The 25,444-nt window shown below is 46.3% G+C and overlaps 1 protein-coding gene across 1 annotated transcript in view; it reads right to left on the bottom strand.

Moving 5' to 3' along the window:
• Nucleotides 1–25,444, bottom strand: part of LOC142760544 (troponin T, cardiac muscle-like) — a 200,045-nt gene that overhangs the window by 95,389 nt on the left and 79,212 nt on the right. Inside the window, exon 4 of the mRNA XM_075863736.1 lies at nucleotides 24,997–25,113. Within this exon, the coding sequence (XP_075719851.1) occupies nucleotides 24,997–25,113 (117 nt within the window). The remainder of the gene's footprint in view (nucleotides 1–24,996; nucleotides 25,114–25,444) is intronic.

The following is a 25,444-nucleotide window of genomic DNA, read 5'->3' as shown; positions in this document are numbered from 1 at the left end:
GATGTAGGTCCCAATACGCGCCGGCGAAATGCTTAAGTCTTATACAGATACAGCCCCACCTCCCCAGCCACACGCATGGTCGAGCGCCACCAATCAGATCGTGAGACGTCAAAACAGACGCCCATCCAACTGGCCGGCCCCCTGGTAACCACCTGGCCAATGGGAACAATGCATACAGCATCGCTAGTAACGGGGGGGGGGAGCCAAAGGCGGCCGAGCACGTCAACCCGACACAGTACCGAAACGAACGCTGTGCCACAGCAAAGGAGGAACTCAGAGAATGACAGCCAAATAAACCCCCCCAACAGAGCCAATACAAAAGCACATCAGACAAACCAGAGCAACAATAACAACAGCCGTACCACAGCACGGTGTCACAGGAATCATATAAGCGGGACACACCGAGGCGGACGATGCAATGGAACCGCCAGCACATGGACGGTGTCTCCCCAGCAGTCGGTCGGGCACCAGACGTAGTCTAAAAGACAGTGACATCAAAGCGCCACCCTGTCAGATGTAAATAAACGGACAAAAAAGGCCCACACCAACCTCCATAGTACAACCGCATCACAAAGATGCGATGTGGGGAAAAGTGACAGACCTACCGCAGGACAGAGCATGATCAGACAGGGGCGAGGATTAGAGTGACTAGAGGAATGGAACGTAAGAGATCGATTCATTGAGGCCAAGTGGCTTGACAGTTTGCATCCTGAAAATCCACCGTGCCTCCTTCTGTAGAATGCGTTTATCCCAATCACCTCCTCTAATTGGTGCCCTAACATATTCCATACCCTGGAACACGATAACAGAAGAATCTCCAGAATGACAATCCCAAACATGCTTTGAGATTGTAGTGTCAACTCTACCCTTGATATCACATATGTGGTTCCGAATTCTACGTCTGAATTCTCTCTTAGTCTTGCCCACATATTGCAGCCCACAGCTGCAGGTTATAAGGTATACTACTCCCTTTGTGAGGCAGTTGATAAATGCCCTATTGTAGAACACCTCTCCTGTCACATTGCTCTTAAATGTCTTGCTCTTAAAGACAGAGGTACAAGCTTTGCACCGACCACACCGATATGAGCCCAGAGTGTTGGTAGATAGCCAGGTGGTAGCAACCGTTCCCTCAAGGTGACTGTGTACCAATCGATCCCTGAGGTTCCGGCTTCTACGAAATGTAATTTGTGGCCAATCTCCAAACAAATTTCCAACATCAGGGTCAGTTTTGAGTATGTCCCAATGGGATGCAAGTATACTCCTGACCTCCCGATGTGCAGCATCGTAGGTACCGATAATTCTAACAACATTGTCATCCTTTGGGCATACCTTAGGGTTGAGTAGGGATTCCCTATCAGCCCCCATAGCATGCTGGTATGCCGACCTCAAAACAGTATCAGGGTACCCCCTGTGTTCAAATCGGTTCCTCAAACCCGTGGCAGATGTTCTAAAGTCGGATATGGTAGTGCAATTTCGTCTGGCTCTTATATATCGTCCTTTGGGGATTCCCATCTTTAAAGATCAAGGATGCCAGCTATCCCATCTTAGCAGGTTATTCGTAGCAGTGGGTTTCCTATGCATCTCAGTCTTAATGTGTCCCTGATCCGTCTTCTCTATCTGGATGTCCAAATATGTTATCCTTTTATCCCTGATCTCTGATGTAAAAAAGAGACCCAGATCATTAACATTTAGGATCGATGAATTTGCTTTGAATTCTGCTATCGTGCCTGACCACAGGATGAAGACGTCATCGATAAATCTTATCCACAACAGAATGGAGGACAAATATTTCTCCATTCTGTCGCAGAACACTAATTCTCTCTCCCACCAGCCCAGGTAAAGATTGGCATAGCTGGGAGCACAAGGGCTACCCATAGCCACTCCCCTGAGCTGATGGAAGAACTTATGCTTGAAAACAAAGAAATTGTGCTCAAGTACAAACCAACTGGAGCAATCGTAGGACAAATGGATTATGTGCGTAAAACTGAGCACCTCTCTCCCTCAAGAAGTACTCCACAGCCTCACACCCAAGGAAGTGTGGAATGGAGCTGTAGAGAGCCTCAACATCGAGACTCGCCAACAGAACATCAGAGTCCACCCTGATGCCCTCCAGTTTACGCAAAACCTCCATAGTGTCACGCACGTAAGATGGAAGTGCTGTGACAAAGGGCCTAAGGATCCTGTCAACATATAAGCTGGCATTTTGTGACACACTGTCAATGCCAGAGACAATGGGTCTACCCTTAAGCGGACTCAGACCCTTATGAACCTTCGGGAGGCTATAGAAAGTTGCCACCTGTGGGAAATTTCCAATAATGAAGGAGAGTTCACGTGCATCGATAATTTTGGCACATTTTGCCTCTGTAAGAATATCTCTCAACTCCGCCATATATTTTTTTGTTGGATTTTCTTCCAACACCTGATAACATAATCTATCTTTGAGAATATTCATGCACATGATCACGTACTGTGCACGATCCATTATCACAACATTTCCAACAAAAAAATATATGGCGGAGTTGAGAGATATTCTTACAGAGGCAAAATGTGCCAAAATTATCGATGCACGTGAACTCTCCTTCATTATTGGAAATTTCCCACAGGTGGCAACTTTCTATAGCCTCCCAAAGGTTCATAAGGGTCTGAGTCCGCTTAAGGGTAGACCCATTGTCTCTGGCATTGACAGTGTGTCACAAAATGCCAGCTTATATGTTGACAGGATCCTTAGGCCCTTTGTCACGGCACTTCCCTCTTACGTGCGTGACACTATGGAGGTTTTGCGTAAACTGGAGGGCATCAGGGTGGACTCTGATGTTCTGTTGGCGAGTCTCGATGTTGAGGCTCTCTACAGCTCCATTGTGCACTCCCTTGGGTGTGAGGCTGTGGCGTACTTCTTGAGGCAGAGAGGTGCTCAGTTTTACGCACATAATCAATTTGTCCTACGATTGCTCCGGTTTGTACTTGAGCACAATTTCTTTGTTTTCGAGCATAAGTTCTTCCATCAGCTCAGGGGAGTGGCTATGGCTAGCCCTTGTGCTCCTAGCTATGCCAATCTTTACCTGGGCTGGTGGGAGAGAGAATTTGTGTTCTGCGACAGAATGGAGAAATTTATGGAGATTTATTTGTCCTCCATTCTCTTGTGGATAAGATTTATCGATGACGTCTTCATCCTGTGGTCAGGCACGACAGCAGAATTCAAAGATTTTGTGTCGATCCTAAATGTTAATGATCTAGGTCTCTTTTTTACATCGGAGATCAGGGATAAAAGGATAACATTTTTGGAAATCCAGATAGAGAAGACGGATCAGGGACACATTAAGACTGAGATGCATAGGAAACCCACTGCTACGAATAACCTGCTAAGATGGGATAGCTGGCATCCTTGATCTTTAAAGATGGGAATCCCCAAAGGACGATATATAAGAGCCAGACGAAATTGCACTACCATATCCGACTTTAGAACATCTGCCACGGGTTTGAGGAACCGATTTGAACACAGGGGGTACCCTGATACTGTTTTGAGGTCGGCATACCAGCATGCTATGGGGGCTGATAGGGAATCCCTACTCAACCCTAAGGTACGCCCAAAGGATGACAATGTTGTTAGAATTATCGGTACCTACGATGCTGCACATCGGGAGGTCAGGAGTATACTTGCATCCCATTGGGACATACTCAAAACTGACCCTGACGTTGGAAATTTGGTTGGAGATTGGCCACAAATTACATTTCGTAGAGGCCGGAACCTCAGGGATCGATTGGTACACAGTCACCTTGAGGGAACGGTTGCTACCACCTGGCTATCTACCAACACTCTGGGCTCATATCGGTGTGGTCGGTGCAAAGCTTGTACCTCTGTCTTTAAGAGCAAGACATTTAAGAGCAATGTGACAGGAGAGGTGTTCTACAATAGGGCATTTATCAACTGCCTCACAAAGGGAGTGGTATACCTTATAACCTGCAGCTGTGGGCTGCAATATGTGGGCAAGACTAAGAGAGAATTCAGACGTAGAATTCGGAACCACATATGTGATATCAAGGGTAGAGTTGACACTACAATCTCAAAGCATGTTTGGGATTGTCATTCTGGAGATTCTTCTGTTATCATGTTCCAGGGTATGGAATATGTTAGGGCACCAATTAGAGGAGGTGATTGGAATAAACGCATTCTACAGAAGGAGGCACGGTGGATTTTCAGGATGCAAACTGTCAAGCCACTTGGCCTCAATGAATGGATCTCTTACGTTCCATCCCTCTAGTCACTCTAATCCTCGCCCCTGTCTGATCATGCTCTGTCCTGCGGTACGTCTGTCACTTTTCCCCACATCGCATCTTTGTGATGCGGTTGTACTATGGGGGTTGGTGTGGGCCTTTTTTGTCCGTTTATGTCTGACAGGGTGGCGCTTTGATGTCACTGTCTTTTAGACTACGTCTGGTGCCCGACCGACTGCTGGGGAGACACCGTCCATGTGCTGGCGGTTCCATTGCATCGTCCGCCTCGGTGTGTCCCGCTTATATGATTCCTGTGACACCGTGCTGTGGTACGGCTGTTGTTATTGTTGCTCTGGTTTGTCTGGTGTGCTTTTGTATTGGCTCTGTTGGGGGGGTTTATTTGGCTGTCATTCTCTGAGTTCCTCCTTTGCTGTGGCACAGCGTTCGTTTCGGTACTGTGTCGGGTTGACGTGCTCGGCCGCCTTTGGCTCCCCCCCCGTTACTAGTGATGCTGTATGCATTGTTCCCATTGGCCAGGTGGTTACCAGGGGGCCGGCCAGTTGGATGGGCGTCTGTTTTGACGTCTCACGATCCGAATGGTGGCGCTCGACCATGCGTGTGGCTGGGGAGGTGGGGCTGTATCTGTATAAGACTTCAGCATTTCGCCGGCGCGTATTGGGACCTACATCAGATGTCTCATGCGCGCTGAAATTCAAACGAACAGCATCGTACATGCTGACCGGCCGTTCACTAATAAAGATAAATAGACAAAATATACCCCTGAGGACGCTCCCCTATGTGGTGCAGAAACGCGTTGGGAAGTGTGTCTGTTATATCAGTGGCAGGCAAATCCTTTTAAATATTTGTCAGCACACGGGGCAGGACTAAATGTGCGGGGTGTTTGTTACATGTCGGGCACTTGTATCTAGGTGCTTATTGCATGTTTACACTCCGCATGCCATCGTGTGCTATATGGATTCGCCTGTCAACGCCTGTATCTGACTTCTTTGGCAATTTATTGCCCTACATAAATTTTTAATGATAAATTTTGCTAAATAAAAATTGTTTTCAACGTTTACACAGGCAGAGTTATTACAAGATTTTATTAGGTTTCATCTTTACGGGAAATACCTGTGCGCCCAAGTGACCTCCCCGATGATCACTTAGGCGCGGAAGTTCTTCCGGCTACTTATTCTTACGCCTAGGACAGTTGTTCACTTGATGCTTGTCACCCCCACAGTAGAAGCAGAGACCATTCTTCCTACGGAACTCTCTACGTTGTTGGGGGGACATGGAGGCCCTGAGTTGCATAGGTACATCCGAGTCTTCCGTGGAAGAACGAAGCAACGGAACCTCGGGAGGCATCATGGGGGAGTCAGAGGAGAAGGCACAAAAACGTTCAAGTCGTCGTTCCCTGAGACGTCGGTCAAGTCGTACCGCTAAAGCCATAACCTGATCTAGGGAGTCAGCAGAGGGATAGCTAACTAGCAGGTCTTTCAGGGCGTTCGACAGACCCAATCTAAACTGGCACCTCAAGGCAGGGTCATTCCACCGAGAAGCTACACACCACTTCTTAAAGTCAGAACAATACTCCTCTACAGGTCTCTTACCCTGACGTAAGGTCACCAGCTGACTCTTTCGCAAAGGCAGTCTTGTCAGTCTCGTCATAAATGAGCCCGAGAGCAGAAAAGAAAAGATCAACGGAGGAAAGTTCACGGGTGTCAAGAGCCAAGGAGAAGGCCCATTCTTGGGGCCCGTCCTGGAGCCGGGACATAATTATACCCACCTGCTGGCTCTCAGAACCTGAGGAGTGGGGCTTTAAGCGAAAATAGAGCCTACAACTCTCCCGAAAGGAGAAAAAAGTCTTCAGATCCCCTGAGAACCGGTCAGGCAACTTGAGGTGGGGTTCGAGAGGTGAGGTGGGGGGCACTACCAGGGAAGCATCACGCAGGTTGTCCCTCTGAGACAGGGCCTGGACCTGTAGGGAGAGGCCCTGCATCTGCTGAGACAGGGTCTCAATGGAGTCCATAGATGTGTCAGGGACCAGGGCAGACTAGGTATATGGGCCTGTGATTATGTAATGACAGGGTAGGGAGACAGACAGGTGAGCCCTAATCTACCCGCCACTCAGTCCCTGCCTACTTGCAACGACCCGTCCTAAGCGACGGGGTACAACTGGGCGATGGTCCCTACGCTCAGTATGTGCAAGATAGACAAACAGACAAGGGTACACAGAAGCTAGGGAAACGGGGCAGTTGCCCACAGAGACACCGTGAGCAACAAGAGTAGTGAACGAGCCGAGTCAAACCAGGAGAGAACGAGGTACAAAGCGCTGAGCAGGAGAGTGGTAAGAAAGCCAAGGTCAATAACAAGCAGATGATGAGTAGTACAAGCAGCAGCAGCAAGCCAGGAAACAAGCATAGAAGAATCACAGGCAAAGGAGGAACAGGAAAGGCAGGTATAAATAGACAGTGGGCGGGAGCTAGCTCCGTCTGGCCAGGCTGTGATAGGCTCTCCCACTCCTAAGCCTGCCATCCTGAGTGGTGGAAGATGGAGTCAGTCTCACAGACATAGGAGCAGGTGCAGACTGATTGCCCACGGGCGTCGACACAGAAGCTGTGTCTGGCAAATCCTTTACACGAGGACTCCATACTTGAAAGCACCTGACATCACTGTCCATATATAGACAGTGATGCCAGGGGCTTCTCTGGGCTCAGTGCTTAAAGTAATGCTGTGCCAGGGAGTCCCCTTGTGAGAGCCAGGATCAGTTTTTAACGGTTGTCACAAGAATGGCTTTCTGAAAAACGTCCATTAAAAACCGATCTATTGGTTTCTATGGGGGCTGTTGGGTCGAGAAAACATCAGAAAATAGAACATGTTCTATTTTTTGACGGCCAGTATTTACGGGGGCGTTAAAAAAAACACGGCCTTGTAAATACACACATAGAAGTTCATTATTCTGAAAATGGCCGTGTGATGGCTGTTAAAAAAAACGGTCATCACAATGCTGTTTTTAACTGCCATGTAATTAAAGCCTTAGTATTTTTTGAGTAAGAGTGACCTGTACTCAGTTCCAGCCTTAGGTCAGATGGCGCCCTGTGTGGGACTCTATTGCTGCCCACCACAAACCAAAAATGAACTACATATATAGGTATGCACATACTGGAACATATATACTGTACATACAAATATATATATATATATATATATATATACTGTGAGCCGGCGTCCCACTTGGGCTTCTGTATTGGGCAGTAACGCACACGAAAACGGGGTAAACATAAGCAGCGGGTACTTTTTATTTGCCCAAAATAAACAGATCCTTCTGCACAGGGCTTGTCTCGACCAGGCAAAGCAAAACAAAAATGAAACAATACAGCTTGTGGAAAAAACAATATGGAAAGTCCTCACCCTGTAGCAGCCCCCACCTGGCCGTGCAAGTGTCCTTTGTTAGGCTGGGTTCACACGACCATGTTACGTCCGTAATGTACGGTACGTATTTCGGCCGGAAGACCCGGACCGAACACAGTGCAGGGAGCCGGGCTCCTAGCATCATAGTGATGTACGATGCTGGGAGTCCCTGCCTCGCTGCAGGACAACTGTCCCGTACTGTAATCATGATTACATGATTATCATGATCATGATTACAGTACGGGACAGTTGATGTAGTTGATGTTACCTGCAGTCCTATATAACACCACAAATAACACAGGGATGACATTCTAAGTAAAGATATTGTAGCAGGTGTTACCTGCATTCCTATGTAACACTACAGATAATACACATTGATAACTTTCTGAGTACAGATAATGCAGTAGTGTTACCTGCAGTCCTTTGTAACACCACAGATAACACACAGTGATAACTCTCTGAATACAGATAATGTACTAGTTTTAACTGCAGTCCTATGTAACACCACCGATATCACACTCTGATAAACACACACACACACACACACACACACACACACATATATATATATATATATATACCCACATATTCACACACGCACATACAAAAACTTATACACACACAGACGCATATATAGACACATAGGCACACAAATACATGCAGACACATATACACATATAGAGACACATACTGTATAGACACACATAGGCAGATATAGACACACAGAGACCCATATTAACACACATAGGCACATATACAGGCACAAACAGATTCTCCATTTGGCAATTACCTCCCCCGTTACTGCACAGACTCACAGGCTTCTTGCAGAAGTAGGATGTGGGAGGAAATTCCTTTTCTTCTCTTTCCGCCCTGCTCCTGTTTCCTCCTGGGTAACCAGGAGTAGAGGATATAGAGCTTGTCAAACAGGTGACCCATTGGCGACCCATAAAAGCAGGGAGGGTGCAGCACTCGCACAGGTCGCACACCCTTAAAGAGGCTCTGTCACCAGATTTTGCAACCCCTATCTCCTATTGCAGCAGATCGGCGCTGCAATGTAGATAAGAGTAACGTTTTGTTTTTTTAAAAACGAGCATTTTTGGCCAAGTTATGACCATTTTTATATTTATGCAAATGAGGCTTTCTAAAGTACAACTGGGCGTGTTTAAAGTTAAAGTACAACTGGGCGTGTATTGTGTATGTACATCTGGGCGTTTTTACTTCTTTTACTAGCTGGGCATTGTGAATAGAAGTTTATGATGCTGATGAATCAGCATCATCCACTTTTCTTCACAACACCCAGCTTCTGGCAGTGCACAGACACACAGCGTGTTCTCGATAGATCACGCTGTGACGTCACTCACTTCCTGCCCCAGGTCCTGCATCGTGTCGGACGAGAGAGGACACATCGGCACCAGAGGCTACATTTGATTCTACATTTGATTCTAAATGTAGCTACTTACCTGCAAACGCTGATGCTGCTGCAGAATCAACTGTAGCCTCTGGTGCCGATGTGTCCTCGCTCGTCCGACACGATGCAGGACCTGGGGCAGGAAGTGACGTCACAGCGTGATCTCTCGAGAACACGCTGTGTGTCTGTGCACTGCCAGAAGCTGGGTGGTAACGAAGAGAAGTGGATGATGCTGATTCGTCAGCATCATACACTTCCATTCACAACGCCCAGCTATTAAAAGAAGTAAAAACGCCCAGATGTACATACACAATACACGCCCAGTTGTACTTTAACTTTAAACACGCCCAGTTGTACTTTAGAAAGCCTCATTTGCATGAATATAAAAATGGTCATAACTTGGCCAAAAATGCTCGTTTTAAAAAAAACAAAAACGTTACTCTTATCTACATTGCAGCGCCGATCTGCTGCAATAGGAGATAGGGGTTGCAAAATCTGGTGACAGAGCCTCTTTAAGGCCGGCCCTGCCTGCACTTCAATTTCACAATCCTCAAGTTCTTGAAGTTTGTCATTTGCTCACATAATGAAATTATCTGCAGTTTTACACCATCAAAATCTCTTGAAAGCTTTTTGAGATTTTCCTGTGTTCCAGACACCATGTGATAAGCTGTCAAGATATCCAATCCACTTGTTTGCAGATATTTCGACAATGGTGGTTAAATTTCAAATATACGCATAAATATTTGAGCTGTGATAAGAGTCTCGTATTTAAAAGCTATGATAACCTTCGAAAGAGATTTTTTTTTTTAAATAAAAAGGTCGATCAGTGTATTTGGTGCAACTTTCAGATTAGTTTTTATTAAAAATAATTTTTACTTTTGAGATACAGCTGCTCTGTATTCTGCATACAGAGCAGCTGTATTGTGCGCTAAGACCTGAATCCATCAGGTCTGCAGGACTGACTGGTTCAGTGTCAGCAGGTCCTGCATGTCTCTGACAAGTAGGATCCACCTGTAATCAATCACATCTAAATTATGAACTTAGAACTTAGATGTGATGGATAACCAATGGATCCTGCCTGTCAGAGACACGCAGGACCTGCTGACACTGAACCTGTCAGTCCCACGGACCTGACGGGTACAGGATTCAGCATAAGATACAGCTGCTTTGTATACAGAAAATAGAGCAGCTGTATCTAAAAAGTAAAATCGTCAGTCTCTTCACAGTGGATTGATGCTGAAACCTTGAAAGATCTCCTAATAAATTACCCTCCGCCCCTGACTTTAGAAGATACCATTAAACAGTGTTTTATGGGAGCACCTGTACTTGTTCAACCTGACCTTTCTAGCCCCTTTATTGCTGAGGTGGATGCCTCAGAAATATGTGTGGGGGCTTTGTTGTCTCAAGGATCTTCTGTATTGACTAATTTGCGTCCCTGTGCTTTTTCACTCGCAAATTCTCCGCCACTGAGAAAAATTATGATATAGCTAATCATGATCTTCTGGCTATTAAGTGGGCATTTGAAGAGTGGCGCCACTTTCTAGAGGGGGCTAGACATCAAATTACTGTACTGACGGACCATAAAAACCAGACTTTTTTTAGAATCAGCCAAAAGGCTCAATCCCAGACTGGCTAGGTAGGCCTTGTTCTTTACCAGATTTGACTTTATTGTAAATTACAGACCCGGGTCAAAAATTTCAGAGCCGACTATCGTGCTGTTAGTGAGGATGTTGCTGCAGCCAGAACCCCTGCCAAGAGCCCAGCTGGGGAAGTATCAGAAGAGATGGACACAGCGCTGATGTCCTCAGTGTTGGTCCATCCGAAGGCAGTGGAGGAGGTAAGGACAAGTCTCAGACTTGCAGACAATGCTATCCATATGCAAGCCTGAAACAGTGGCGGCCATACTTAATCCCGGACATTGGGTATATGAACAAGAAAACGGAGCCAGAAGCAAGCAAGAGAAGGCCACCTGGTAGGTTAACTATAATTTAGCAGTTTTTATCAACTTTTTTTTTTTGGATTGGAGGTTTGCTTTAATGAAAAGACTGTTATTAGAGTTTACACGCAATTTTGGCCTTAATCCCTGTCCATATGCCGCAAATGCACATCATAGAGAGGTTTCCTCTGCTCAGGATTCCTCTCTATAAACCACAGCATATTACGGTTTTGTCTGTGATAAGACAAACATTTTTTTTTTCCCTCCCCTCATTCCAACAGCCATTACTTTTCTATTTTTTCATTGACGTAGCTGAATATGAGGGCCTGAAATTTGCATTTTAAATAAGTTTATTCATATAATTTTTTTTAATGATTGAATGCATAAAAAGAGAAAATAGGACTATTAATTCTTTTTACACTGTTTACCATACAGTATAAATGTAAACTTACTTTTTGCCTGGGTTCTTATGATTATAGGAATACCAAATATGTATATATTTTTTAATGTTTGATTTTTTTATGTAAACTTTTCGCTGCACCCGAAGTGGGGTGGCGGCCATCTTTGTACCCTCGGCTTGACGCTCTTCCATTTTTTATGCTAGTATTGACCTTTTGGTTGTAGGTTTATCCATATGTTTTTGGTCAATGCACCAAGTCATGCTTGGTCTACATGTTTGGACGTCTCTATTTAGATACACGTGTATTTTATTTCTTTATTATTTCTTGATATATGCTGCATTTTTTCATCTTGAGACATTTCCCTATATGCACAGATAAGGTTGCGTATGTTCGTTGTATGCCCGACATCTGGGACTTCCACGATCCTGAGAATGAGCTGTGCCCTGCAGAACTACATCCCCTTCTGCCTTCACTTTATGAAGAGGAAAAACACTTTAAGCATTAAAATGTTAAGGAGTTTGCCACAGATTTTCTGTATAATCGATAAATGCACAGGGCAATATGGAGTATATGAAAAGTACAAAACATGCTTTATTGTGTACATACATCAATAAAAACAAACAATTAAAGCTAAAAAGGAGGAAGAAATAAACCCTAATGAAGGTGTAAAGGATCTGCCAGGCTCAGCTTCTGTGTCAACGCCCATAGGTAATCAGTCTGCACCTGTTTCTATGTCTGTGAGACTGACTCCATCTTCCACCACTCAGGATGGCAGGCTTAGGAGTGGGAGAGCCTATCACAGCCTGGCCAGACGGAGCTAGCTCCCGCCCTCTGTCTATTTATACCTGCCTTTCCTGTTCCTCCTTGCTTGTGATTCTTCTTGTTTGGTTTCCTGGCCCTGCTGCAGCTTCCTGAACTATTTGACCTTGCTTCATATTGACCCTGGCTTACTGACTACTCTCCTGCTCTGCGTTTGGTACCTCGTACACTCCTGGTTTGACTCGGCTTGTTCACTACTCTTCTGCTCTGCGCTTGGTACCTCGTACACTCCTGGTTTGACTCGGCTCGTTCACCACTCTTGTTGCTCACGGTGTTGCCGTGGGCAACTGTCCCTTTTCCCTTGCTTCTGTGTACCCTTGTCTGTTTGTCTGTCGTGCACTTATTGAGCGTAGGGACCGTCGCCCAGTTGTACCCCATCGCCCAGGGCGGGTCATTGCAAATAGGCAGGGACTGAGTGGCGGGTAGATTAGGGCTCACTTGTCTGTTTCCCTACCCCCACCATTACATAATCACAAGCCCATATACCTAGTCTACCCTGGTCCCTCTCACTACTATGGACCCCCTTGAGACCCTGGCTCAGCAAATGCAGGGTCTCTCCCTACAGGTCAAGGCCCTGGCTCAGAGGGTCAACCAGCCTGATGCTACAATGGTAGTGCCCCTCACCTCACCTCTTGAACCCCACCTCAAGTTGCCTGACCAGTTCTCAGGGAACCGGAAGACTTTTCTCTCCTTTCGGGAGAGTTGTAGGCTCTATATTTGCTTAAAGCCCCACTCCTCTGAGAGCCAGCGGGTGGGTATTATTATGTCCCAGCTCCAGGAAGGGCCCCAAGAATGGGCCTTCTCCTTGGCTCCTGATGCCCCTGAACTTTCCTCCGTTGATATTTTCTTTTCTGCTCTCGGACTCATTTATGACGAGACTGACAGGACTGCCTTTGCCGAGAGTCAGCTGGTGACCTTACGTCAGGGTAAGAGACCTGTTGAGGAGTATTGCTCTGACTTTAGGAAGTGGTGCGTAGCTTCTCGGTGGAATGACCCTGCCTTAAGGTGCCAGTTTAGGTTGGGTCTGTGGAACGCCCTGAAAGACCTGCTAGTTAGCTATCCCTCTTCTGACTCCCTAGACCAGGTTATGGCTTTAGCGGTACGACTTGACCGACGTCTCAGGGAACGACAACTTGAACGTTTTTGTGTTTTCTCCTCTGACTCCCCCATGATGCCTCCCGAAGTTCCGTTGCTTCGTTCTTCCACGGAAGACTCGGAGGTACCTATGCAACTCGGGGCCTCCGTGTCCCCACAACAACGTAGAGAGTTCCACAGGAAGAATGGTCTCTGCTTCTATTGTGGTGATGACAAGCATCAAGTGAACACCTGTCCTAGGCGTAAGAATAAGCAGCCGGAAAACTTCCAAGCCTAAGTGATCATCGGGGAGGTCACTTGGGCGCACAAGTATTTCCCGTAAATATGAAACGTAATAAAATCTTGCTTCCCTTTCAGGTCTCTTTTGGTGGTAGGTCTGCTACCGGCAGTGCCTTCGTGGATTCAGGGTCTTCTGCTAATATCATGTCTGTGGAATTTGCTATGTCTCTAGCTATGCCTTTGATTGATTTGCCTAAACCTGTCCCGGTAGTGGGCATCGACTTCACTCCTCTTGCTAATGGTTATTTTACACAGCATACCCCTGTTTTTGAACTCCTTGTTGGCTCCATGCATTTGGAGCAGTGCTCTGTACTGTGATGCAGGGATTATCGTCCGATTTGGTTTTAGGCCTTCCCTGGTTGCAGTTGCATAATCCCACGTTTGACTGGAATACTGGGGAGCTTACCAAATGGGGTAATGAATGCTTGACGTCATGTTTTTCTGTTAATTCTATTTCTCCCCCTGAGGAGGTGAACATGCTACCTGAGTTTGTTCAGGACTTCGCTGATGTTTTCTCTAAGGAGGCCTCCGAAGTGTTACCTTCTCATAGAGAATACGATTGCGCTATCGATTTGGTAACAGGAGCTAAGCTCCCTAAGGGTAGGATATTTAGTCTCTCTTGTCCTGAACGTGAAGCCATGAGAGAGTGTATCCAGGAATGCCTGGCCAAGGGTTACATTCGCCCCTCTACTTCTCCGGTAGGTGCTAGCTTCTTCTTCGTAGGGAAGAAGGATGGTGGTCTTAGGCCATGCATTGAGTACCGTAACTTGAATAAGGTCACTGTAAGGAACCAGTATCCCCTTCCCTTTGATTCCTGATCTCTTTAATCAGGTTCATGGGGCCCAATGGTTCTCTAAGTTTGCTCTACGGGGGGCGTATAACCTTATCCGCATCAAAGAGGGGGATGAGTGGAAGACTGCGTTTAACACGCCCGAAGGTCATTTCGAATACCTCGTCATGCCCTTTGGGTTGTGTAATGCTCCCGCGGTCTTTCAGAATTTCATAAATGAGATTTTAAGAGATTACCTGGGGGTATTTCTTGTAGTGTACCTTGATGACATACTTGTGTTTTCCAAGGACTGGTCCTCCCACATTGAGCATGTCCGGAAGGTGCTCCAGGTCCTTCGGGAAAATAAACTGTTTGCGAAGACCGAAAAATGTGTGTTTGGGGTGCAGGAGATACCATTTTTGGGTCAAATCCTCACTCCTCATGAATTCCGCATGGACTCCGCCAAGGTCCAGGCTGTGGCGGAATGGGTCCAACCTGCCTCCCTGAAGGCGTTACAGTGCTTCTTGGGGTTCGCTAATTATTACAGGAGATTTATTGCTAACTTCTCGGTCATCGCTAAGCCTCTTACGGATCTCACTCGCAAAGGTGCTGATCTCCTCCGCTGGCCTCCTGAGGCTGTCCAGGCTTTTGAGGTCCTTAAGAATTGCTTTATCTCGGCCCCGGTGCTGGTTCAGCCCAACCAAATGGAGCCATTTATCATGGAGGTTGACGCGTCCAAGGTGGGAGTGGGGGCTGTCTTGTCCCAGGGTACCAGGTCCCTGACCCATCTCCGTCCCTGTGCCTACTTCTCCAGGAAGTTTTCGCCCACTTAGAGTAACTATGATATTGGCAACCGCGAACTCTTAGCCATTAAATGGGCATTTGAAGAGTGGCGCCACATCCTGGAGGGGGCTAGGCACCAGGTAACGGTCCTTACTGACCACAAGAATCTGGTTTTCCTAGAATCTGCCCGGAGGCTAAACCCGAGACAAGCTCGATGGGCGTTATTTTTTACCAGATTCAACTTTTTGGTTACCTATAGGGCTGGGTCTAAAAATATTAAGGCTGATGCACTGTCGCGTAGCTTCATGGCCAGCCCTCCTTCGGAGGAAGATCCTGCTTGTATTTTGCCTCCAGGTATAATCATTTCCTCTATTGATTCTGATTTAGTCTCTGAAATTGCGGCTGAACAAGGTTCAGCTCCCGGGAACCTTCCTTATAACAAGCTGTTTGTTCCCCTGCAATTCTGGCTAATGGTTCTTAGGGAAAATCATGACTCCGCACTATCTGGTCATCCAGGCATCCTGGGTACCAAGCACCTCATTGGCAGAAACTATTGGTGGCCTGGGTTGCCTAAAGATGTTAAGGCCTACGTCGCCGCTTGTGAGGTTTGTGCTAGGTCCAAGACTCCCAGGTCCCGACCGGCGGGCTTACTACGTTCTTTGCCCATTCCCCAGAGACCTTGGACCCATATCTCCATGGATTTTATCACCGATTTGTCTCCATCTCAAGGCAAGTCGGTGGTGTGGGTTGTAGTAGACCGCTTCAGTAAGATGTGCCACTTTGTGCCCCTCAAGAAACTACCCAATGCTAAGACGTTAGCTACCTTGTTTGTCAAACACATCCTGCATCTCCATGGAGTCCCTGTCAATATTGTTTCTGACAGAGGGGTACAATTTGTTTCTTTGTTTTGGAGAGCCTTCTGTAAAAAGTTGGAGATTGATCTGTCCTTCTCCTCTGCCTTCCATCCTGAAACTAATGGCCAAACTGAGAGGACTAATCAGTCTCTAGAACAATATTTAAGGTGTTTTATCTTTGACTGTCAATATGATTGGGTCTCATTCATTCCCCTCGCTGAATTTTCCCTTAATAACCGGGTCAGTAACTCGTCAGGGGTCTCCCCCATTTTCTGTAATTTTGGGTTTAATCCACGGTTCTCCTCCGTTTCACCTGGTAGTTCCAACAATCCCGAGGTAGAGGTCGTTCATCGGGAACTGTGCACAGTCTGGGCCCAGGTTCAGAAGAACCTAGAGGTGTCCCAGAGTATACAAAAACCTCAGGCAGATAGACGACGTTCTGCTAACCCCTTGTTTATGGTCGGGGATCTGGTGTGGCTATCGTCAAAGAACTTGCGCCTTAAAGTCCCGTCCAAGAAGTTTGCTCCCCGGTTTATAGGGCCGTACAAGGTCATTGAAGTCCTCAATCCTGTCTCCTTCCGACTGGATTTGCCCCCATCTTTTAGAGTACACGACGTGTTTCACGCCTCCCTCCTTAAACGCTGCTCCCCGTCCTTGGCTCCCTCGAGGAAACCTCCTGTCCCCGTTCTCATTCTGAGGGGGTAGAATTCGAGGTGGCCAAGATTGTGGACAGCAAGATGGTCCAAGGCTCCCTCCAGTACCTGGTCCATTGGAGAGGATACGGGCCTGAGGAGAGGACTTGGGTACCCGCCCGGGATGTTAACGCTGGGGTATTGGTCAGGAGGTTCCACCTTCGTTTCCCCAATAAACCAGGTCCATCTAGAAAGGGTCCGGTGGCCCCTCATAAAAGGGGGGGTACTGTAAAGGATCTGCCAGGCTCAGCTTCTGTGTCAACGCCCATAGGTAATCAGTCTGCACCTGCTTCTATGTCTGTGAGACTGACTCCATCTTCCACCACTCAGGATGGCAGGATTAGGAGTGGGAGAGCCTATCACAGCCTGGCCAGACGGAGCTAGCTCCCGCCCTCTGTCTATTTATACCTGCCTTTCCTGTTCCTCCTTGCTTGTGATTCTTCTCGTTTGGTTTCCTGGCCCTGCTGCAGCTTCCTGAACTATTTGACCTTGCTTCATATTGGCCCTTGCTTACTGACTACTCTTCTGCTCTGCGTTTGGTACCTCGTACACTCCTGGTTTGACTCGGCTTGTTCACTACTCTCCTGCTCTGCATTTGGTACCTCGTACACTCCTGGTTCGACTCGGCTCGTTCACCACTCTTGTTGCTCACGGTGTTGCCGTGGGCCACTGTCCCTTTTCCCTTGCTTCTGTGTACCCTTGTCTGTTTGTCTGTCGTGCACTTATTGAGCGTAGGGACCGTCGCCCAGTTGTACCCCGTTGCCTAGGGCGGGTCGTTGCAAGTAGGCAGGGACTGAGTGGTGGGTAGATTATGGCTCACTTGTCTGTTTCCCTAACCCCACCATTACAGAAGGGTGATAGGACTGGGAACAAATAGTTTTTTTTCCATGTGTACATCTGCTCACGACCCCTGCTGATACTAGGTAAATGGCTATATAACACTTGCATAGCTTTTTAGAGATTTCTATCAGAATAGGGATATTGAAGCAAAATAATGACAAAGAATATATATCAAACACAGCATACCACCTGGCCCCAAAGTAAGTTTCGCCCAAAGCTTCGACCCGGATGATTTGTTCCCTAAATACATGTATACGTTCTCAATATTCTGTATATCATTCCAGTCCTACCACCCTTAATTAGGGTTTATTTCTTCCTCCTTTTTATCTTTAATTGTATGTTTTTATTGATGTATGTACACAAAGCATGTTTTGTACTTTTCATATACACCATATTGCCCTGTGTATTTATCGGTTATATTGATTGTTCCACACGGGACGTTAATAACATTAGTACCAGTACGCCTGTCTTCTATAGGTTGTCACCGATTTTCTGTGATTGGGCACCTAAATCCAAGGCAAATTACAATTTAATGCATGCCAATTGGATTTAAGCAAACCCTGTTCACATGCCGTGGAAAAACTCTAGATGGAAGAATGAGGGTGTCAAGGATTTTAAAATCTGCAACATACTCTATCTTCGTCCAAAGCCGGCTCAGACTTCGTAATAAAATGCCATGGTTACACGCTACAATCCTGAAGTCAAACCAGATGTATAACATCTGGACTCATATTAAGATTTTAAACTGGAAAGTATGTTCCCCTCTTCAGAATAAAATATGTGATGCCTGAACATACACCTGTGGCTCACAAGCTGTTACGAAAACTACAGCTCCTAACATGCCCTAATGATCTGTAGCTTTCTGGATATGCTGTGACTTGTAGTATCTGACTAGATGAGATGAAAACACTTTTATTATTTGGGCTTTGGGAATTATTTGGGAAGTATTCCCATCTTAGGCATTTATGGCCTATGCATAGCATACCATAGGCCATAAATGCTTGATAAGTGCAGGTCTCATCTATGGGATCCTCACTTATCAGGAGAACAGGGGTCCACTGACTCTTGTCTGCCAATTTAAAGCTGCTACAAATTTCTTACTCTGCAATGGAAAGGTGGCTGTGCTTACGTGCTGCCAAATCTCCACTGAGGTATATGGAGCTTGCATTGGGCAAGAAACGGTGGGCGGGGGTCAGTAGACCCCTGTTCTCCTGATAGGTCAGGACTCTATAGGTGACATTCTATGGCATATAATGTGAATTGGAATACCCTTTTAAGAAGGTAACATGTTTCTTGATGACTGTAAACTGTTGGCGAAAATTACAACTGAAGGTCTACAGGTGTCAGGGCATGTCGGGAGCTATAGCCCCCCATGGAGCGAAAGGGAATAACACACAGTAATTTCTTTGCATAATTATTTTCTTTATTTACTTAGTTGTGGAGGCTGGAGAGGACTTAGGACACACTTTTCTATGAAGTCTGTTTTTCTAAGAAGATGCTATACTCTGAGTCTGATTATTTGTCAGCTCAGCTCTGTGTGAGCAGTGAACTCGCCACCGGGCTGTCACAGAGTAGACGAAAGTTTAGGTATACGTGCTCACACGGAGCAGCAAGAAGCTGCAACATGATAGGGGCCGAGTACTCAAAAGGTGGGGCCAAGCAGGGCTGGCCTTAGGGGTGTGCGACCTGTGCCATTGCCCAGGGTGCATCACTCCAGCAGGTGGAAGGGGCACTGCGCTGGATCCCTTTCCCTGCTTGTTTCAGCAGCCGCCTTTCCGCCCGGGCGCTTCTTCACTCAGTAACGTCGCTACTACTGTAGCATCCATAACGGCTGCTAGCGGCAACACCGGGCATGAGGGCATCCGTGCTGCCCGTCAGGACGACCCCCCCGTGGCCGGTGGCACCGCTAGCAGCCGCTGCGGCTGCTACAGCGGTAGCGATGAAACTACAGCAGAGCAGGGCGGTATCTTTCTGCTCTGCTATCTACTAACACCACTATAGCTCCCTGAACGAACGGAATCCCTGTGTGGCCGGGGATTACGCTCCTGGACGGAGCGCTCGATGTCTCTGTACATATATAGACAGTGACATCAGTGGCAACTACTGAAGCGGAATCCCCGTCCACAGTATTGCCGACTCTGTGGACGGGGATTCCGCTTTAGGAGTTGCCCCTGATGTCACTGTCCATATACGGACAGAAGCATCAAGCGGAATGCTCCAGGAGCGGAATCCTCGGCCACAGGGGGATTCCACTCATTCAAAAAACCTACGGTGGTGCAATCTACAGGAAGGGGGTGTGTGCTGTGTGGCACTACCTACAAGGGGGCTGTGTGGCACTACCTACAATGGGGCTATGTGGCACTACCTACCAGGGGGCTGTGTGCCACTACCTACTAGGGGGCTGTGTGGCACTACCTACCAGGGGGCTGTGTGGCACTACCTACCAGGGGGCTGTGTGGCACTACCTACCAGGGGGCTGTGTGGCACTACCTACAAGGGGGCTGTGTGGCACTACCTACAAGGGGGCTGTGTGGCACTACCTACAAGGGGGCTGTGTGGCACTACCTACAAAGGGGATGTGTGGCACTACCTACAAGTGGACTGTGTGGCACTACCTACAAGGGGCTGTGTGGCACTACCTACAAGGGGCAGTGTGGCAATACCTACAGGGGGCTGTGTGGCACTATCTACAAGGGGAATCTGTGAGTGGAGGGCTGATGGTCATTTTACTGTGAGTGGCGGGCTGATGGCCATTTTACTGTGAGTAAAGGTCAAACAATGCAGTCAATTCAAAATCTGCTTCAAAATTCTTGAAGGAATTTTGAGGCTGATTATTTTTGCCTAAAATACGATGTGTGAACATCCCCTAAGAGTGTAGTGCTTGTTTTCTGTCTTTCTAAACAATTTTTGGTAGAGGTGCCCTGAGGACATTTTATTTTTCCAGTGGTGCCTCAAGTCCAAAGAGGTTGGGAAACTCTGTACTAGGCTCCAGGATCACGCCGCACTACGCAAGGATCCCGACGTAGAGCAGCTCCGTTCGTCTTGGAAACGGGGCCTAGGTGAGTACAATTTTTTTTGTTTGGGTCACTGTCTACAAGGAGGAGATGTGGGTTTATGGCACTGTCTACAGGGAGGCTGTATGGTACAATATACAGGTGTCACTATCTACAAGTGGGACGGCTGTGTGTGGCAGTCAGGGGAGGGGGGGCATTATACAGTATGGGGGCCACTAAACGGACATTATACTGTGTGGGCACAATTAGAGGACAAAATACTGTGTCCTTGAAGGGGTTATAATTTATTATTAAATATTATTATTATTATTATACTGTATATGGGGCACTAAAGGGGCATTATACTGTGTGGGGGCACTATATAGGGCATTATACTGTGGGGGCATTATACTTTTTCTATGTGGCATTTTTTTATGATGGGGTGGGGCGCCAAAAGACAATTTCGCACGGGGCACCATCTATCCTAAGGCCGGCCCTGGGGCCAAGGACTGAGGGGCATGGGCTGGGATTTAGTGGGCGGGGCCAAGGACTGACAAGACAGGGCCAGGACCCAGCCATGAAAAAGACACATATTAAGACAGTTAGCCACACTTACTGGCTTGGCAGCAGGCTGCTTGCTCCATGCATCGGCCAGTGAACCGCTCAGGGTAGCGGCGTACGAGCAGCAACAGAGCATGTGAGTGTGACAGTATGGAGAATGGAGAGGAACACCAGAGAAGAGAGGTAATCAGGAAGAGGCTCACAGCATACACTGGGACATATGACATTTGCCAGAATTAACAGTTGGGCAGTCCAGCCCTGACTAGGATCCTCCCCTTCCTGTGTTCCTTTGGCACACATGGTGTTACTTCAGGCAGACTTGCCTTTACTGCAGGATATGTTTTTTTTTTTTTCTGTACAATATATTCATTGTACATCATAAATGAATTTTTCAAGATTTTAATATGAATTTTTTCTATTTTTTCAGGTCTTTATCTTCACTTCACGTTGCCGTCCATGCCAATTTTGGATCCCTGTTCCAGTGTATAGAAACAAAATATCTGCCCGACAACACCTCATACAAATGTTCCAACTAGAATTACATTTTATAAATAGGTGACCTTGTATAGCTCTCAAAATGACATAGTGTGAAGTTTTTCTCTTTTTTTCTTACTGGTATGGGTCCATCAAAGTGGTCTTACTCGTGAAAGTTTCTTCTGGGTCCAGTTGTTGTCATACACTGCACCAGGGCCCATAATACATGTGTCCCAATGTAATATGACAACACCCTGTGACATAGTGTGTCCCCTAGGGGATTACACAAAGTCATTACACTACACACTCATTTGGAGTTGGAACGGAACATCAGCACCTGGGTTTCTGTTTAGATACTCTGGTTGTGTTGTCCCCCTTTGTGAATTATGCTGTGCGAACTCCTCCATAAGTGTTTAACTAAACAATCTTTCCATATATTTCACTGATGTTTCCCTTTTTGCAGTATTAAGCTCCTGTTCACACATGAGCTTCTGTTCATAAGCGGTATATCCGCCACTCTCAAATTATGCCAAGTGAGAGTTTTAGTATTATGACTTAACATTGTAGTCCCCTGACTCATCCATTATCCTGGTTAATGCCCTCCTTTTTGTTTATTGCTTTTGACTTATCCAGCAACTGTAAATCTAATTATTATTATTATTATTATATACACTAGCCATTGCTAGGCAACTACTGGGCAACAGCGATTTCCTTTTCCAATATGGCCACCTGATAACTTCCGGCGCGAACGGCGCATGCGGGGACATGCACACTAGGAGTAACACGGAGGTAGTCAGAATCTTGCATTAATGTTCACCTGTGATGTTTGGGCATGAGCAATTGAGTGCTTAGAACGCCGATATCAGAATTAGAGATACACTGGCACCTGGATCAATGAAGCATCAAGGTAAACTTAACTTTTTTACACAGGTATATACTGTATATGTTTATTACAGTCATTAGCACCTAATGCACTATGATATTGAGTCAAGCACTGGTAAAAAATTGTAAGGATTTGAATTGTTTGTTAGTTACAGTGGATCTTATGTTTAGTCTTAATATGTATGATAAACTGTAATAATACTGTATTTTTATAAGAATTGTATTAATCACTTGTAATAAGGATCAATTGCTATATTCCTTATATAAATTACTGCTATGTACCCATGAATTATGCTTGAGAAAGGCTCCAGTGTTAGAGCCGAAACTCCACACCAGTGCGTATAAAGAAATTCACTTTTTTCACTTTCTATTGGAGTGCTGCCTACTTTTGTATGCGTAAGGATTGAATTGGGAACATTAGTTGGATCGCTGAGAAGTGCACCCATGTATATATATATAAAAAGACTCTGCACCTAAAATGAGCACAGATGCTGATATGTGACATGCGTCGCTAATTAGCGCTTAGTGGCAGAAGGATGCACACAAGGAAATTGTGCAGTGTAAAAATTCAAATAGGCAAAAAAATATCTCAGAAGTCACAGCACACAGGAAGATGGTGCATATGAAAAAAAATTAGAAAGAAAAAATAAAAATCTCCTATAACAAATATTGAGCACAGATGCTGATCAGTGATGGCAGTCACTGATTAGCACTCAGCGACCGCAGAAGGTACACAGGAAGGGGGAGGGACAGGTACAGGGACAGGGAAATTTAGGGACAGATGAGGGATGCTGCAGCTAAGTCCACTCAGCAGCACAATTGCATACATCAAAAACTTTCAAGTATCGCAAAGAAAGAGGGACATCAAAATTTGTTTCCTTTTAAGCCACGCCTCTAATCCCCCCCAATCCCTGCCCATACACACCCGGTTCAGCCCACACAGTCTAATGCTCCCATAGTGGCTCCCACACAGTATAATGCGAAATAAATGCTCCCACACACTATAATGCAAAATAGATGCTCCCACACAGTATAATGCCCTCTAGCGGCCACTATACAGTATAATGCCCCCAAAGCTACCACCATATAGTATAATGCACCCATACAGTATAAAGCCAATACAGATACCCCCATACATTATAATGCCCACACAGATGCCCCCATGCAGTATAATGGCCAAACAAATTCCCCCATACAGCACAATGCCCCCTAGCTGCCCCATAGCTTCCCCTCTTCTGTATTTCCCCATAGCTGCCCACATGCAGTATAATGCTCCCATAGCTGCCCTTATACAGTATAATGCCCCAGAGCTGCCACCATACAGTATAATGCCCCCACAATATAATGCCCTATACAGTAAAATGCCCCCATAGCTTCCTCTATACATTATAATGCCCCCATAGCTTCCCCTATACTGCCCCCATAGCTGCTCTTATACAGTATAATGCCCTTATAGCTTCCCCATACAGTATAATGTCCCCATAGCTGCCCCATACAGTATAATGCCCCCTTACCTCTCACCATACAGTATAATGCCCCCTTAGCTGCCTTTATACAGTATAATGCCTCTATAGCTTCCCCATACAGTATAATGCCCCTATAGCGTGCCCCCATACAGTATAATGCCCCCATAGCTGCCTCACACAGTATAATGCCCCTTTAGCTGCCACTAAACTGTATAATGCCCCTTTAGCTGCCACTAAACCGTATAATGCCCCTTAGCTGCTCCCATACAGCATAATGCTGCCTTAGCTGCCCCCATACCGTATAATGCCCCCTTAGCTGCTCCTAGTGCCAGTGCCCACATAGTGCCACAGTGCCCATGTAGATAGTGCCACACATAGTGCCCATGTAGATAGCACCACTGTGTCCCTTGTATCTAGTGCACCAATATAACACCACAGTGCCCATGTAGATAGTGCCACACACCCCTTGAACATAGCGCCAGCACCCCTGTATATAGCGCTATCTCTCCTCTGTAGATAAAACCATTTGGGCTACTTATAGGAGCGGAATCCCTGGCCAGAGCATCGGCAAAGCTCTGGAAGGGGATTCCACTCCAGGAAAAGCCATTGACGTCACTGTCCATATATGGACAGTGGCGTCAAGGGCTTCCCCGGGCTCAGTGCTTAAAGTAGCGCTGTGCCTGGGGAGTCCTCGATGAGTGGAGGTGCTCCTTCTGCTCCTCCGCTCTGTACTAATGCTGAAGCAGGGAGCTGACTGTTCCCTGCTGCAGCATTGGGTTCAACTGTATCTGCATCCTGAGGACGAAGATAAAGTTGACACCGGGACATACCACCGGCCACCCGGGACAGCAGGACACCTCCCGGAATCGGGACTGTCTTGCTGAATCCGGGACGGTTGGGAAGTATGCAATTGGTAATGATCAATCACACACAGTAAGTGATCGCACAGTATGTCAGATGATCCACAGCACAGGAGGCCACAGCACAGCAGACACCAGCACAACACATATATTCAACTGCTCCGCAAACTGTTCCTGATCGGACTTTCAGGATTATCAAATGACAGATTAAAGAAATTTAAAACAACAGTGTATACTCCTGAAAAAAAAATTCAACTTTACCATGCGCTCTGTCAAAGACAACAGTTCTTCTTCTTCTTTCTTTCGACTCTCAAAGTGAGCTTCAATAAGTGTTTGAAGTTCTGTTAGATCCTTTACCATACGTTTCCTGTGAATATCCTGTAATTTGAGATATTGTTAAATTTGGTGCTTTTCACAACTAATAAGTTTTAAAAAAATTGTTGTTTTTTTTACTTCATCTTTTATTTTGCGCTAACATATTAAAAAAATGTACAAGAGCAACGGATTCACATATTATTTAACTATTTCTGCTGCTTATATAGTGCCAACTTATCCCACAGTGCTATACAGATTGTTGCTGTTCTCATCAGTCCCTATCCCCAATGGGGCTCACAATCTAATTTTGTTATTTTAAACACACTACACACTAGGTTCAATATTATAGGAAGTTAATTAACCTATCATTATGCTTTTGGAATGTGGGAGGAAA

Source organism: Rhinoderma darwinii, chromosome 4 (assembly GCF_050947455.1).
Source record: "Rhinoderma darwinii isolate aRhiDar2 chromosome 4, aRhiDar2.hap1, whole genome shotgun sequence".
In the NCBI taxonomy this organism is placed as follows: domain Eukaryota; kingdom Metazoa; phylum Chordata; class Amphibia; order Anura; family Rhinodermatidae; genus Rhinoderma; species Rhinoderma darwinii.
Note: the sequence above shows the minus strand (reverse complement) of the source record. Positions and strands in the feature narration are given on the sequence as shown.